At 44.9% G+C, this 15185-nt stretch overlaps 1 protein-coding gene across 3 annotated transcripts in view; it reads right to left on the reverse strand.

The window, feature by feature from the left end:
• chd2 (chromodomain helicase DNA binding protein 2) overlaps nucleotides 1-15185 on the reverse strand; it is a 108395-nt gene that overhangs the window by 23070 nt on the left and 70140 nt on the right. For all 3 annotated transcript variants that reach the window (XM_080214241.1, XM_080214240.1, XM_080214242.1), the window contains 10 exons: nucleotides 13503-13655; nucleotides 11957-12028; nucleotides 9818-9967; nucleotides 7777-7925; nucleotides 6740-6836; nucleotides 5207-5299; nucleotides 4850-5023; nucleotides 1714-1892; nucleotides 1505-1546; nucleotides 442-584 (listed from right to left, as the gene is read on the reverse strand). In XM_080214241.1, the coding sequence (XP_080070367.1) occupies nucleotides 442-584; nucleotides 1505-1546; nucleotides 1714-1892; nucleotides 4850-5023; nucleotides 5207-5299; nucleotides 6740-6836; nucleotides 7777-7925; nucleotides 9818-9967; nucleotides 11957-12028; nucleotides 13503-13655 (1252 nt within the window). The remainder of the gene's footprint in view (nucleotides 1-441; nucleotides 585-1504; nucleotides 1547-1713; nucleotides 1893-4849; nucleotides 5024-5206; nucleotides 5300-6739; nucleotides 6837-7776; nucleotides 7926-9817; nucleotides 9968-11956; nucleotides 12029-13502; nucleotides 13656-15185) is intronic.

The following is a 15185-nucleotide window of genomic DNA, read 5'->3' on the forward strand; positions in this document are numbered from 1 at the left end:
AGCCAGTAATGCTCATCATGCCATGCAGCCCTCATGAGCAATGAGAATTCAGAAATGAAGCAGGGAGAAGGCAGAAAACCTTCAAAAGATTTCCACCCCCAACTAGTCCAAAGATATGCAGTTTCAGTGGATTGGTCATGCTAAACTGCCCATCAGTGTCAGTGGGATTATCAGGGTATAAACGTGGGGTTAGAGGATAGGGCTGGTGGGATTATTGTCGGTGCAGGCTTGATGGGCGTAACGGCCTCCTTCTGCACTGCAGGGATTCTACGGCTCCGGAATTGTGCTCATATCTGATTTGCACTGGACCTCCCACCACCCCCCCCCCCATCAAATGTGGCTCTTTAGCCTGCATATCAGCATTCTTGCAAAGCATGGAAGCTGGAATGTGGGACTAAAAACACTGAAGAGGCAATGAGAGCACAGAGTCCACCTACTCACCCTCAAGCCCAGGGTTTTCTTTAAGCTGCTCTTCAAATTCCTTGAGGGCCATCACACAACCGTTATGTATGAGTTCACCCAATCGCTGGAGGTCTGCAATGGACTTGTCTACCAGCTCTGCATCGCGAGCGATACCCTCGAGCCTTCGAGAGGGCAAAACACTCCATTTCATTTCTTCTTTTAATATTACTGTATGCAATATATTAATGTACTTTACAATGTCCATTCCAACAATGTCTCAATGAACCAACTGGTCAGCCACACAGGTGAGGAAGCTACTAGGGTTAATTCATGGAGAACACTGAGTTAGAAATCTGAGACAGAGCAGTGGTTGGGTTGCTACAACTAGGCTCAGCGAAGGAACAGTCAAACCCTGGTTACAAATTCTTATTCTTCAAACCCTGCTGGAATGCAGACATGTGGTCACTTCTAGAGGACAGTTTGGCCGGGGGGAAGGCGATGGCCTAGCATTATCATCACCAGACTATTAATCCAGAAACTCAGCCAATGTTCTGGGTCCCAGGTTCAAATCCCGCCACAGCAGTTGGTGGATTTTGAATTGCAATAAAAAATATTTAGAATTAAGACTCTACTGATGACCATGAAATCACTGTCGATTGTTGGAAAAATCCATCCGGTTCACTAGTGTCCTTCAGGGAAGGAAATCTGCCGTTCCTTACTTGGTCTGGCCTACATGCAACTCCAGAGCCACAGCAATGACTCTCAACGGCCTTCCAGGGGCAATTAACAATGGGCAATAAATGCTGGCAATGCCCAGACTCCACAAATGAATAAAAAAGATGCATTTTTCATTCAAAGAATGTCAACCCTCTCAGGTCTGGGTTCACACAGATAATGACTACAGGGCCTGGGTATGAGGGGGCAGCTGCTTTGTATGATTTATACTCTCATCAAGGAACCAACCTCTTCAGAAGAGATGGCAAGAAAAATGGATAGAACACTACAGGCCACATGCAAAGCTTTGTGGCTGGGCAGACAGTGTGATGGAGGGAGGGGAACATGAGATAATTAAGGTGCAGGACAGCAAAGAAAAGAACCTTACCTTTCCAGAGGAGCACCAAACTTTTTATAACTCTTGATAAACCTGCAAGAAAAGGATAAGTGTAATGGAATTATCAAATCCCTTTATTTTTCCCGATTTAAGATTTAACACTTTTCAAGTCTCCTGATCTATTGAATACAAACAGAATATGTGACACATCTGGAAGGATGGTCATTGCTGGCTTTGTATACTGCAACACCACCACCTACCTCCTGATTTCAGCATCTGTGAAACCGTCCACCATGTCTCTCCGGACTGTCCGGGGACGGCCTCGCCGCTTGGGTCGCTTCTCCTCGTCATCACTTTCTTCCGTTTCACTCTCTGACCCGGATGATCTCTGCCGCCGTCGCCGCGATCCAGCATCCGAATCGCTGCCATTTGGCTGAGCCTAAAACCATCAGCAACGTTATGTTAGACACCAGCTGCTTTTGCTCCTTTCCCTTTCTGAAGGTGCCAACTTCTTCGCGCAGTTTTAGAGTCAGAGACATCCCTTCAGGGTGGCACAGTAATTAGCACTGCTGCCTCACAGCACCAGGCACCCAGATTCAATTCCAGGTTTAGGTGACTCCGTGTGGAGTTTGCATGTTCTCCACATGTCATAGGATCATACAATCCCTGCAGTGACGAAGAGGCCATATGGACCATATGCACCCTCTCCTTTCCTTCCCTACGTATGGTATACTTTGTCTGTATAGTATGGACCGAAAACAATCCCACCCAGACCTTATCCCTGTAACTCCACACTTCACCCTGCTGGTCCCCTTACAGTAAGCGGCAACTGAGCATGGCCAATCCATCTAATCTGCACATCTTCAGATAGTGGGAAGAAACCGGAGGGCTCAGAGGAAACCCACACAGAAAACATGCAAACTCCACAAAGCCAGTATCCGAGGCCAAAGTGAAGCTGGTTCCTGGCGCTATGAGGCAGCACTGCTAACCACTGTGCCACCCGTCTGTGTGGGTTTCTCTGGTTTCCTCTCACTGATGTGCAGGTTCGGTGGATTGGTCATGCTAAATTATCTCTTGGTGTCCCAAGGTGTGTAGGTTAGGGGAATTAGCAAGGGGGTTCTTCTGCACTGTAAGGATTCTATGATTCAGTACGACACTCTCTGAGTGACAGAGAGAGAAAGCAGATTCATCAACTACAGAGATGTCATGGGGAAGGCTGACTGTCTTCACACAGCATGCACACATAGAGTCTAAAGGGAACAATGGAAGATTGATCAAAAAGTGGAACATGGTCCAATTTACCCAGGAGACTCAAGGGGTGGTGCAGCCAATTGTAACTCCAATACAATTGGGCGTCAGCCACCTTAGCATAGATTGCGGGTCCCACGTGGGACTTCACTGATCTGTAGAGAGCAATGGAAGAGATTTCACCTCTGAGGTTATCAGGAACTATAACCAGTTTCACTTTCAAATATGTTAGAAAGAGGCCAGCTGAAGGACTGTACCATGTCTGTCACTGGAAACCTCTCACAATAAAGAGTTTTGCTTGTTTAAAGTCTGATGTGAAGTTCGACATCTTCTCTAAAAATATCACTGGAAGAAGAGTGCTCTCATCAACGGAACATTTTTTATTACACACACCCAGTAACAGCATCAAACACTCCCAGATCAGAAAGGCAGAGTATTTCTCAAATGGTGAGATCGGGAAGTATTAATGTTCAAAGCGACCTGGGTGTTCTTGTTCATAAGTTACTGAAAATTAATGCAGGAGCAGCAAGCAATTAAGATGACAAATGGCATGTTGGTCTTTATTGCACAAAGATTTGAGTCTAGTGTAAGAAAATCTTGCTGCTATTGTACGTAGCCTTGGTGAGGCCATGCCTGGAGTAGTGTGTGCAATTCTGGTCTCCTATAAAGGATACCTTTATTATGAAGGCGTTCAAGAAAGATTCACTGGACCGATTCCTGAGATGGCGGGGTTGACCTATAAGGTGTGATCTAATTGAAACATACAAAATTCTTACAGGGGTAGAAAGGGTAGATGAAGAAAGGATGTTTCCTTCGGTTTTTTTTGGGGGTGGAATCTAGAACTGGGGGCATGGTCTGAAATATGAGATAAGCCATTGAAGACTGAGTTGCGGGGGAATGTCTTCGTTCAAAAGGGTGGTCAATCTTTGGAATTTTTTACCCAGAAGTCTGTGGACGCTGTCATTTTGTATAATCAAGACAGAGAACAATAAATTTCTAGATATTAAGGGATACGGAGATAACGAGGTGAAGTAAATGAGCAGATATGATCTAGTTAATGGCAGAGCAAGTTCAAAGGGTTAAATGTCCTACTCGAATTTCCTAGGTTTCTATTTATAAAGAAACATTGCACACGTGCACTTCCCAACTCAAACACACCACAGGTTCAATAAGTATCTCTTTAGATGTGCTCAAGCAAAAGCCCCCTCCATGTGTACAGTTAAACACAATAATGATACAATGAAGGGAAGGAAATTGCCCATTGCTCAGCTTCCCAGCTGTTCTAATTTGCTCAAGTTTCTAATCAAGTGTTGATTCTACATTCACATTCCAGATGTGTGGGTAGCAAGACCAAAATGAAAAGGAGAAACACTTAACAGAACACTACTAAAGGTTTCAGTCTTCTCCTGCAGCAGGACCTGGGTGTCTTTGTGCACCAGTTGCTGAAGGTAAGTGTATAGGTGCAGCAGATGGTAAAGGTGGCAAATGATATATTGGCCTTCAGAGTGAGGGGTTTCGAGTACAGGAGCAGAGGTGTGGTGTTGCAAATATACAGGGCCTTGATGAGGCCACACCAAGAATAGTGTGTGCAGTTTTGGCCTCCTTTCCTGAGGAAGGAGGAAATGCTGTGAAGGTTTACCAAGCTGATTCTGCAGATGGCGGGACTGACTTGAGGAGAGGTTGACTAGGTTAGGATTGTTTTCGCTGGAGTTCAGATGAATGAAAGGGATCTCATAGCGATTTATAAAATTCTAATATGGCTAGACAGGGTAGATGCAGGGAGGATGTCCCCGATGGTCGGGGAGCCCATAACCAGGGGTCAGTGTCTGAAGATTCAGGGTAGACCATTTACGATGGAGATGAGAAGACATTTCTTCACCCAAAGAATGGTAATCCTGTGGAATTCATTATCACAAGAAGTAGTTGATGCCAAAACATTGATGTATTCAACAGGCAGCTAGATATAGTTTTTGGGGCAAATGGGATCGAAGATTAAGGAGAGAAAGCGAGATTAGGCTATTGAATTGGACGATTATGATGAACAGGTTAAAAGGGCCAAATGGCCTCCTCCTGCTCCTATCTTTTATGTTTCTAGAGAATAAGAGATACCTGATAAGTGTTCACACTCTCCCAAGGGACGCACTTTACCTTTTTAGTTGAACTTCTGCTCCTTGGAAGCATGTAGATTTCTTCCAGCTCTTTCTGCCGTGCCTCTTCCTCAATCTTTTTCCACTGATCCTCTGGGATGATATCATCCCATTCCTTAATCTGCTTCTCATCCACTTCAGGCTCGTTCTCCTCCATGGTGGTAAAGTTCGCTACCTGAAACAGGTGACAAGGAACAGCCGAGGTTACGCTTCTCAGTTAGCACAGGTAGTGGTGCCCACCCCATCACAACATGATGCCACCTCTTAGTGCTAACTCACAACAGACAGAACAAAGGCTGGAAACATTTGTGAAACTACCTGACATGCAACATCAACACACCAGCACACGGTACTTCACCTTGAACTGGGACAGCAGTTCATCTGTTGGACTCACAGACTGTTCATTCTCTCTCGTCTCTGCCAGGCGTAGGATCTCTTCAATGTCCATTTCCTGAAATTGGAGATGTATTTTTACTAGCCAATCACTGATACCGCAAATCAAACACAAGAGGATGTGTTTGAAAATAAATTTCCCATCCGTCCCTGATGACACTGATTGGGGGTTTACGGACACGAGGTATTTGGTTGCAACTGTTTTCATCTGTGCACTGTGACAATGAGCTTCAGCAAGTTGGCAAGGTGGCACAGTGGTTCTCACCGTGCCAGAGACCTGGGTTCAATTCTTGCCTTGGGTGACAGAACGGAGTTTACACATTCTCCCCGTGGGTTTCCGCCAGGTGCCCCAGTGTCCTCCCACAGTCCAAAGATGTGCAGGTTAGGCTGACTGGCCACGCTAAATTGCCTTTAGTGTCAGGGGATTAGCAGGGCAAATATGTGGGGTTGCAGAGATAGGGCCTGGGTGAGATTTGCTCAATGGACCAAATGCCTCCTTCTGCACTGCAGGCTATCTATGATCCTATGAACCTGGTCCTGTCCTGTCTCCCACAACATCCCCACAAATGCACTTCCTTAAGTCCATGGATAGCAACCGGGAACAGGAACTCTGACTCTCACTTGCTCTACCACTCTCCTGCCCCCTCCCCCCGCCCGAACCCAGTCCAGGGATGTAAAGAACCAATTTTAGCACCTTTACCAGCATCCTGCAGGAAAGCAACTGACCTGACATGATAATCATCAACTCCACTTTCCCACCTTACCCCCATAACCCTCGGGTTCCAACTGGTTAAAAATCTGGCCATCTCAGCCTTGAATATACTTAACGACCTAGCCTCTACAGCCCTCTGTGGTAAAAAATTTGACAGATACATTACCCCCTTGAGAGAAGAAATTCTTCCTCATCTCTGTCTTAAGTAGGTGATCCCTTACTCTGAGATTATGCCCTCTGGTCCTAGACTCTCCAACAAGGGGAAACAACCTCTTAGCGTGTAGGATTATACAATGCTAGGGATCATTCTGCCCATCATAGCTGAGCCTTTCAAGGAACTATCCATTTGATCCCACTACCCCAATCTTTCCCCACAGCTCCGCAGTATTTTCCAATCCATCCAATTCCTTTGTATAAGTTACGGTGGAATCTGCTTCCACTGTCCTTTCAGAAAGTGCATTCCAGATCATCTGTAGCTTAAAAAGATCTTACATCATCTGTCTGGTTCTTTCATCAATTATCTTAAATCAGTGTCCTCTGGTTACTAATCCTCTTGCCACTGGAAAAAGTTTTTCCTTATTTATTCAATCAAAGCCCGTTGTATGATTTCCAGCACCTCTGATTAGGAAATAAACATGGATGCATTTTGACTAATGTGAAAATGAATGCCAATTTCACTTTGGTGACTTGCCAATAAATGAGATTATAACATCAAAACTAAAGGCTAATGCTGCAGAATTCTGCTGGATTTTTGGGAATATTGACCAAGCCTAGATTCTGCAGTACCTGTGGCTCCGACTCCTCGCCCTCCGGCTCTTTGAAGAGTTCCTCGGCTCCAAACTTTAAAATTGCTGTAAGTTCTTCCTTGTTGAACGGTGTTGAGCTAGAAACACAATCATGAGCCACTTCAAATATCAGTGTAACAGCGTGATTCTCGCATTAAGAGAGAGAAGTTTCGCAACACCAGGTTAATTTTTTCCCAATAAATTGAAAAATTTATTTCCAAAAATAAATTTGGCATTTGTTTATTCCAAATAAATAATCAGATTTATTTGGAATCACGAGCTTTCGGTGCACTGCTCCTTCCTCAGGTGAGTTGGTGAAGGAACAGTGCTCCAAAAGCTCGTAATTCCAAATAAACTTGTTGGACTTTAACCTGTCATTGAGAGGCCTCTTAGTGTGCCCACCCCAGTCCAATGCCAGCACCTCCACATCATTGCATTAATAGTCAGTTATGAGACATATTGAACTTGAAACACATGCATTTTCCTCAAGACAGTGGCTCCTTGACTGACAATGGTTTTTGAGAAACTGTGATCTATCCAGCATCTGTCAAGAGATCAGTATGTACATATAAGACTTACAAAGAGGAGCAGGCCATTCAGCTCTTTGAGCTTGTTCCACCATTTAATAAGATTGTGGCTGATCTGACTGTGGCCTCAACTCTACTTTCTTTCCTACCACGATAGCTTTTGACTCCCTTGTCAATTAAGAATCTATCTAACTAGCCTTAAAAATATTCAGCGACCCTGGTTCCATCGTTTGCTGGGGAAGTGAGCTCCACACAACTTTCTTGAGTCTTTCCCAACACTTCATTTGTTGGAGTCAATTTAAGACTCTGCTGTGATATCAACTGAGAGAAGCAAGGAACCAGCCTGGAACCTTCATGGTCTCTCTGGCCATCCTGCCACCTGCAACTCCCTTGGGCTGAAGGCCATCAGCACCTGGGATCCATGAACAGGATGAGGAGCAAATTTCTGATGATGGTGTGTGGGAGGAAGCAAAGCAGAAAGGGGAGAGGAAAGAGCTTTGAGGTTGCTTACTGTGATGGACGAGCTGAGTTGTCCAGCACTGTCCGCCCTGTAGTGTCCATTCTTTGGATCACAAGATGATCCAGGACCATCTTTTTCTTGGCACGTTCAATTATGTCCTCTTCCACAGTCCCCTTTGTGACCAGGCGGTAAATATTCACCTAAAATATCAAAATTGAAACAGTGTAAACAAGTCAAAGCTGCAGACGGCTACGATATTCGTAATTTTACAACCTCTGTGCGCAAGAGGGGAAAAAACAGCCAGACATCCAGCTCTTAGTCACCATCCAGTGTAGGAAGGTTGTGCATGCGCTGGTGTGTTTGAGTTTATGTTGTCTGTTTTAACAAATAAAGGTGAACGTCAGAGCCTAATATCAAAATGAATTCTGTTTCTTTGCCCTTTTATAATAGAGAAACCTGACCCTTGCATGAATCAGGTTATGAATTTAGTCTCTAGTGTCTGTGTGCAAGCCTAGGTGGCAAATTGTCGGCACAAAAGCCAGAATATTCTGGAGGTAATCAGCAGGTTTGGCAGCTTCTGGAATCAGAAACAGAGGGCGGGATTCTCTGGCCACATTCGCTTGAAAACCGGAGATTTCCGCCCGATTTCAACGGACCTTTACATGGTCCGCACTTCCCACTCCGGCCAGAATTCCAGTGGTGGGCAAGATGGGAGAATTCTGGCAGGAATTTATGTTTCAGTGCTGCGAAGAAAGGTCTTTAACCTGAAGCGTTAACTCTGCAGATGCTGCCAGATATGCTGAGTATTTCCAGCCTTTTCTTTTCAATTTTTCAAGTGCCTAGCATTGGGAGTAGTTTGGTTTTGTTTCACTGAGTGTCAGGGTGACTAGCAGGGTAAATAAAGTTTCAATTTTTAAAGTTTATTTATTAGTGTCACAGGTCGGTTTACATCGACATGGCAATGAAGTCACTGTGAAAACCCCCTCATCATCACACTCTGGCGCTTGTTCAGGGACACTGAGGGAGAATTTAGCACGGCCAATGCACCTAACCAGCACCTCTTTCAGACTGTCAGAGGAAACCGGAGCACCCACAAGAAACCCACGCAGGTACAGGGAGAACGTGCAGGCTTGGCACGAAATGACCAAGCCAGGAATCAAACCCGGGTCCTCAGCACAGTGAAGCAGTGGTGCTAACCACTTTGCCACTGTGCTGTCCCTGATGGGTTATGGGGATAGGACCTGGGTGGGATTGTTGTTGGTGGTGTTCATTCAAATAAAAAACAATTTTACACCCACATCTCCCCTTGTAACAACCCGCTGAACAGAAATAAGGAAGAAAGATATTACTCTAGGGGTGGTATGAAGCACAGTGGTTAGCACTGCTGCCTCTCAGAATCAGGGAACTGGGTTCAATTCTAGCCTCATGGGTTTCCTCGGGTGCTTCGGTTTCCTTCCGCAATCCAAGGATTTGCAGTTTAGGTAGAGTGGCCATGATAAATTGCCCCTTAGTGTCAGGGAGATTGGCAGGGCAAATATGTGGAGTTACAGGGATAGGGCCTAGGTGGGATTGTTGTCAGTGCTGACTCAATGGGCTGAATGGCCTCCTTCTGCACTGTAGGGTTTCTATGATTCTAGGGAAGATACGCCGGTTAGGTGGACTGGCCATGCTAATTGCCCCTTAGTGTCAGGGAGATTAGCAGGGCAAATATGTGAGGTCACAGGGGTGGGACATGGGTAGGATTGTTGTCAGTGCAGCATCAATGGGCCAAATGATCTCTTTATGCACCGTGGGGGTTCTATTTTCCCCCCAAAACAGGTCAGGCAGAGCAGTGATATGCTTGAGGGTTGGAGTGTTTTCCGAAGTCCCAATGATTAAAGATGGGAATTTTAATCTCAAGACAACTTTCTGAATTTGACAAAGCAAATATATGGCATTTTCGTTTTCTTCATTACTTTAAACTGAAGAAAAACAGTTGGGTCAAGAAGCTTGTAAATGCAAACAATTCAAGAAAAAATGGCTCCATCTCCAGCCGTGCAGAGTGGAAGCGGTCATCACTTCAATCTCGTTGAAGCCCAGCAGGCACACTGACCTGCTTTTTCTGGCCTATCCTATGAGCTCGAGCCTGGGCCTGCAAGTCGTTCTGAGGATTCCAGTCAGAGTCGAAGATGATCACAGTGTCAGCAGAGGCCAAGTTAATCCCAAGGCCCCCTGCTCTTGTCGAAAGGAGGAAGCAGAAGTCCTGGAGACAGAAGAGGAAAACAATCAGGAAATCAGCCCACACTAAAGAATGCAACAGTTATGAGCTGAAATACATGACGGAAAGAGTGCTGCAACACAGCTCAACAGTAATTTCCAAAAGCCTACTGGATAAGATGAGAAAATTTGCAAGGCTATGGGAAACACAACTAATTGGACAACCCCTTCCAAAAGCGACACAGGTTCAATGGGCTGAATAGCCTTGTTTTGTGATGTAACATTCTACAATTCTAGAGGTCCAAGGGCTCATCGTGCTTGGAGCTTTCTTCTATTGAGAAGCTGGTGGAAGGCCCAAGGTCCATCAGTACTGAACACTGTTCAGATTGAAAAGCAGGAGAGGCTATGTGGAAACTGAATAAGGTGTTAATCAGGTGTCTTATTACAAATCCTGCAGGAAAGCATAAAATTCCTACAGTGCAACAAGGGGCCATTCGGCCTGTATTGCACCCCAACAATCCCATTCAGGCCCTATCCCTGTAACCCCCATATTTACCTCGCTGATCCCCCTGACACTAAGGGAGAATTTAGCCTAACCCACACATCTTTGGAGTGTGGGAGGAAACTTTCACAGTCACATGCAAACTCCACACTGTCATCCAAGGCTAGATTTGAACCCAGATCCCTGGCGCCATGAAGCAGCAGTGAAAGCCACTATGCCACCCAAGGGGGAGGTGAGGAATTCACAAATTCGAGAAAACTGGGAAAGAACATATCAGATCAGGGGTTGACAAAGTGCCCTCTGGTCAGTGACACACAGAAGGTGTAGGTGCATGTGTGTGGGTGGTGGCGGGGGGTGGGTCTTCTTCAATCATAAAGGGAACAAGTGAGGAAATTTGATAGGGAACAGCAGAGTCAGGATTATTGCTTTTAAAATGTATTTATTAGTCACAAGTAAGCTTACACAAACACTGTAATGCAGTTAATGAAAATCCCCTAGTCGCCACACTCTGGCAAGGCACAGTGAGGGAGAATTTAGCTCGGCCAATGCACCTAACCTGCACTCGTTTGGACTGTGGAAGGAAACTGGAGCACCCAGAGGAAACCCACACAGTCATGGAGAGAATGTGCAGACTCTGCACGAACAGTGACCCAAGCTGAGAATTGAACCTGGGTCTGGCACTGTGAAGCAGCAGTGCTAACCACTGTGCCACCCCAAAAGACAAGGTCAGAATTTAAATAAAATAATTCTCGGATTTTTTTTTATTTAAGAGTCTCCCAGAAGGAAAAGCAATACAGCAAATGAAAGTAGCAGGAAGCCAATGCGAATGCTACGTCCTACAAATTGAGACTGTGCCAGGCTGACCACCAGTAAGCCAACAACCCCCGACTCAAGTTTCCTTCCTGTGAATTCGACACTCAAAGCAAGAACTGCATGTACTGACCTGCCTGTCAACCAGACCCACGCAGAACTAAGCACAAGCACACACCACTGAAAAATATTGCTGGCAACCCACCCCATTCCACAAATCCAAGTGAAATCCCTGCAGAATAACACTTTCTGATCAGAAGTAGCTATGAAAAACCACTTAAGACAAGATAAACTCGAATGCTAGACTGCGCAATGGAAGTGACGCTCGTCGTAAATTCCTAAGATCCGGTCTTGTGCGTTATAAATTATAAGATTAAAGCAGGAGGGAAATTTAAGAAAATGGGCAGGAATGAAAGATTCAGGCAAGAACTGAGTCTCTAACTTAGGACCACGCTTTAGTGAGCGATTTCAGAAAGAGTGCGGGATTACAGAACAATTCCGTAATGAGTAGGTTTACTACAGCATGTCTGTATGAGCAGGGGTTTACTCAACAATTCTAGGATGAGCTATGGTTTACAGAACAATCCCAGGACAAACGAGGGTTGATAAACAACCCAGAACAACCAATAGTTCACTACATAATTTTTAAATGATGTCACTGTTTTTTTTAGGGAGGAGTTGTAGATCTGTTATCAGCAGGGGTTGAAATCAACATTTTCTCACCTCAGATCCTTCTGCATTGAAGTGGTCCAAAGCCTGTTTTCTTAATTCCCCTTTTATAGATCCATCTAAACGCTGCAATGGGATAAGACAAGAAACATCTTAACCGTACGCTTGGTTGAACTCTGAAGTGCAGATTTCTCATCTATTTTTATTCTCTTACTCAGTCCAAAAATAATCCTGCTTTAAGGGACAGTGCTTAGTCATCAGCTACTGAAGGGTGTGCGTCATTGAGCAATCTCATACAGACAGGTTGCTGGACCAGCCACATAGATATCAACCAAATTTAGCCAATGATATGGTTTTTGTTGCCCACTGGTATTCGCCAAAAACCTGCAATCACAAATGTCATCAAAGAGGGAATGAGGTGGCAGGCGAGCTCACCTTTGGACCTTTTGTCTTTGTGGCCTAAGTTCAAATCAGTCCAGACTAATGGGACGCAAGGCTTTTCTGCAAGATTCCCAAGGTGGAATGAGCTTCAGCAGTTTGAGTCCACCTCCCAGTGGTCCCACACTAGCTGAAGTATCACTCGCAGAGAGGACAGCCTCATGTTAATGAGGAAGGGAGGTTAACTCAAGTGGAGAAAGCAAGACAGTAATTGGAACACGGCATTAAATCAATAACTGTTTTGGACTTGAATCAATAATAATCAGTGGAGTCCCTCCAGGGCACCAGCAAAAATCTCCTGTTGCTTGTCAGAAAGTCAGGGTGAAAAGCAAACTTTTATCCGAGAACACAACTGCAGGTATAGAGAGAGAAACCTGCAATTTTAAAAAGGTACACATGCAAGCATGGCAGTGTCACAGAACGCTGATGTCCAAGTGGGGACCCCACATCATACAGAACACTATATTTGTGGGAGATGCCTGTGTGCCACTATGGCTGCTTGATTCCTCCATTACAATGGTCACTACACTTCAAAAGAACATCAGTGCCTGCAGAGCACTTCCCAGTCATCCAGGGATATATGTCCAAGTTCTACCTTCTTATTCAATTCTAAACTCCCAGGATAGCTGGTGCAGCAAATGGAAAAGTACCCTAATTGCAAAAATGATCTTCTGATGTCGACCAGAAGCACAGTAACATGGCAGAGATGAGGGAGCATATGACTCTTGATAGATACCTGGCATACTGGTATTGACCCAGGGGTCAAAGAGCCTCTTTTAGAGAAGGTCTACTGCATCTTGTGCCACTTACACACCTGACAAGCCAGCAGGAGGCTTTTGCTTGGGAACAAGGATTTGGGAGGGAGTCATTCCGGTAGGACGGACAATTTGAGAGTATTAAAAGGTCCATTGACCTTGGGTGGGAATTTCCAGTCTCGGGGCCGGTGTGACCATAAAATCCCATGCCAAGCATTCCATTCCCCTTCAACATCATCCCTCAACTTGAGGGTCAAGACGAACATTCACAAGTGAATTGCAAAATGGAAAACAAAAATTCTGGAAAAGTTTTACTTCCCAGAAGTAACACAATTCTAAATCGGCTTCTCAAACTCTTAAATGACTCAATATCTCATGAACATTCCTTAATCCTCCACCAAGCTCACCTGGAATGGGTAGTGTTTAATGGTCAGATACTCGGCAAGGATATCCAACATTCGGACCATCTGAGAGAAGATGAGCACTCGGTTTCCCCTCTCGCGAAGCCTGGTCATCAGTTTATCCAGCAGGATCAGCTTGCCACTGCTCCTGATCAGATTCTATGGCAGACAAAAAAATCCAGGTGTTGAGAAACTGATAACTTCAATATTTCCTACACCCATTCAATAGAGTGGGGGTGGGAAAGAAGAGTGTGCAGGTACTAAGTGTCACCCTTCTTTAAACATTTTATTACGAAGACAAAGCTTATGAGCTTTTAAGAGTATTGAGAAAGTTTTCACCCCCAACTAGACAGAAACAGCAAAAGCTCACTGATCCACAAGAAATGGTCTGCCATTTAATTGTATCATAATTGATTGGCCTCTCCGCCCCACCTACCGGCCTTCATGCCATAACCCTCAGTTGCTGTAAACGAAATAGAACAAATAACAGTACTGCACAGGGACAGGCCCTTCAGCCCACTAAGTCTGTGCCAACACAGATACTACTCTAACATCTTCTTGCCTTTACATGGTCCATCTTGTTCTATTCCCTGCCTATTCACGTATCGATCCAGATGCCTCTTGAACATTGTTACAGAATCTGCTTCCACCACCTCCTCCGCCTGTGCATTTCAGACATTCATCACCCTGTGTGTGTGAAAAACTTGCCCCTTAACGTTTCTTCTAAACTTCCTCCCCCTCAACCTATGTGCCTGAGTAATTCTCTGGAAAAAAGACTCTGACTATCCACTCCATTCAATATTTTATTGATATTTATAGAAATTTATAAAGAAAATCAAATGACATTGCGACAGCATGGTTCCTTTAAGGGGGCGGGGAGGGGAGGGGGGGTGGCTGTTTGTGGGTATATGACCTACCTGGTACATATCTGAGCAGTGCGCGCAAAGTTTGACCTGTGGAGTGGTAGACTCCTGGTCTGGGGAGGAGAAATACTCATCGCAAGCCAGAAGGGCAAGTGTAAGAGTGTTGAGCCTATGTGTATTGTTTTGCGCTGTTGATTCATAAACCACCATTGTGATTTAAAGCTTCCTCATTGTATTACCTTGCCATCAAGACAATCTCTGACTAATCCATTTGAAGTTAGCTAGTCATGCCGGTATCCTCTTGCAGTTTAATACAACCATCGTATACTGAATACTTCTGATTTTTTTTTTGATGAGAAGTAGGCTAACATTCAAAAGGTAAAAAAAAATCACATAAACCAGAATCTGCAGTCCAAAGAGACCCAAACCTGGCTTTTAGAAGTCTGTGATTGGAGGAGAATGAGCAGAATTAGAGAGCTGGAGTTTCAGAGCACTGAACCACATGAATTAGGATGAGAAGGCCACTCAGCCCCTTGAACCTGCTCTGCAATTTGTTAAGATCGAAGCTGGTCTGATTGTAGCCGCAACCCCATTCCTGCCAATCCCGATAACCCCTCACCCCATTGATAATGAAGGATCTATCCAGCTCTGCCTTGAAGGTATTCAAAGACTCTGCTTCCACTAACCTTTCAGGAAAAGAGTTCGAGAGACTCACAAACCTCAGAGAAAACACTTTTCCTGATCTCTTGAATGAGCAACGCCTTATTTCTAAAAAGTGAACACCTAGTTCTAGAAACCTGGGAAAGAACGAGGTAGCGGAGATGAT

The sequence above is a fragment of the Carcharhinus amblyrhynchos genome, chromosome 28 (genome assembly GCF_965287045.1).
Source record: "Carcharhinus amblyrhynchos chromosome 28, sCarAmb.v2.hapA, whole genome shotgun sequence".
NCBI classification, from domain to species: Eukaryota; Metazoa; Chordata; class Chondrichthyes; order Carcharhiniformes; family Carcharhinidae; genus Carcharhinus; species Carcharhinus amblyrhynchos.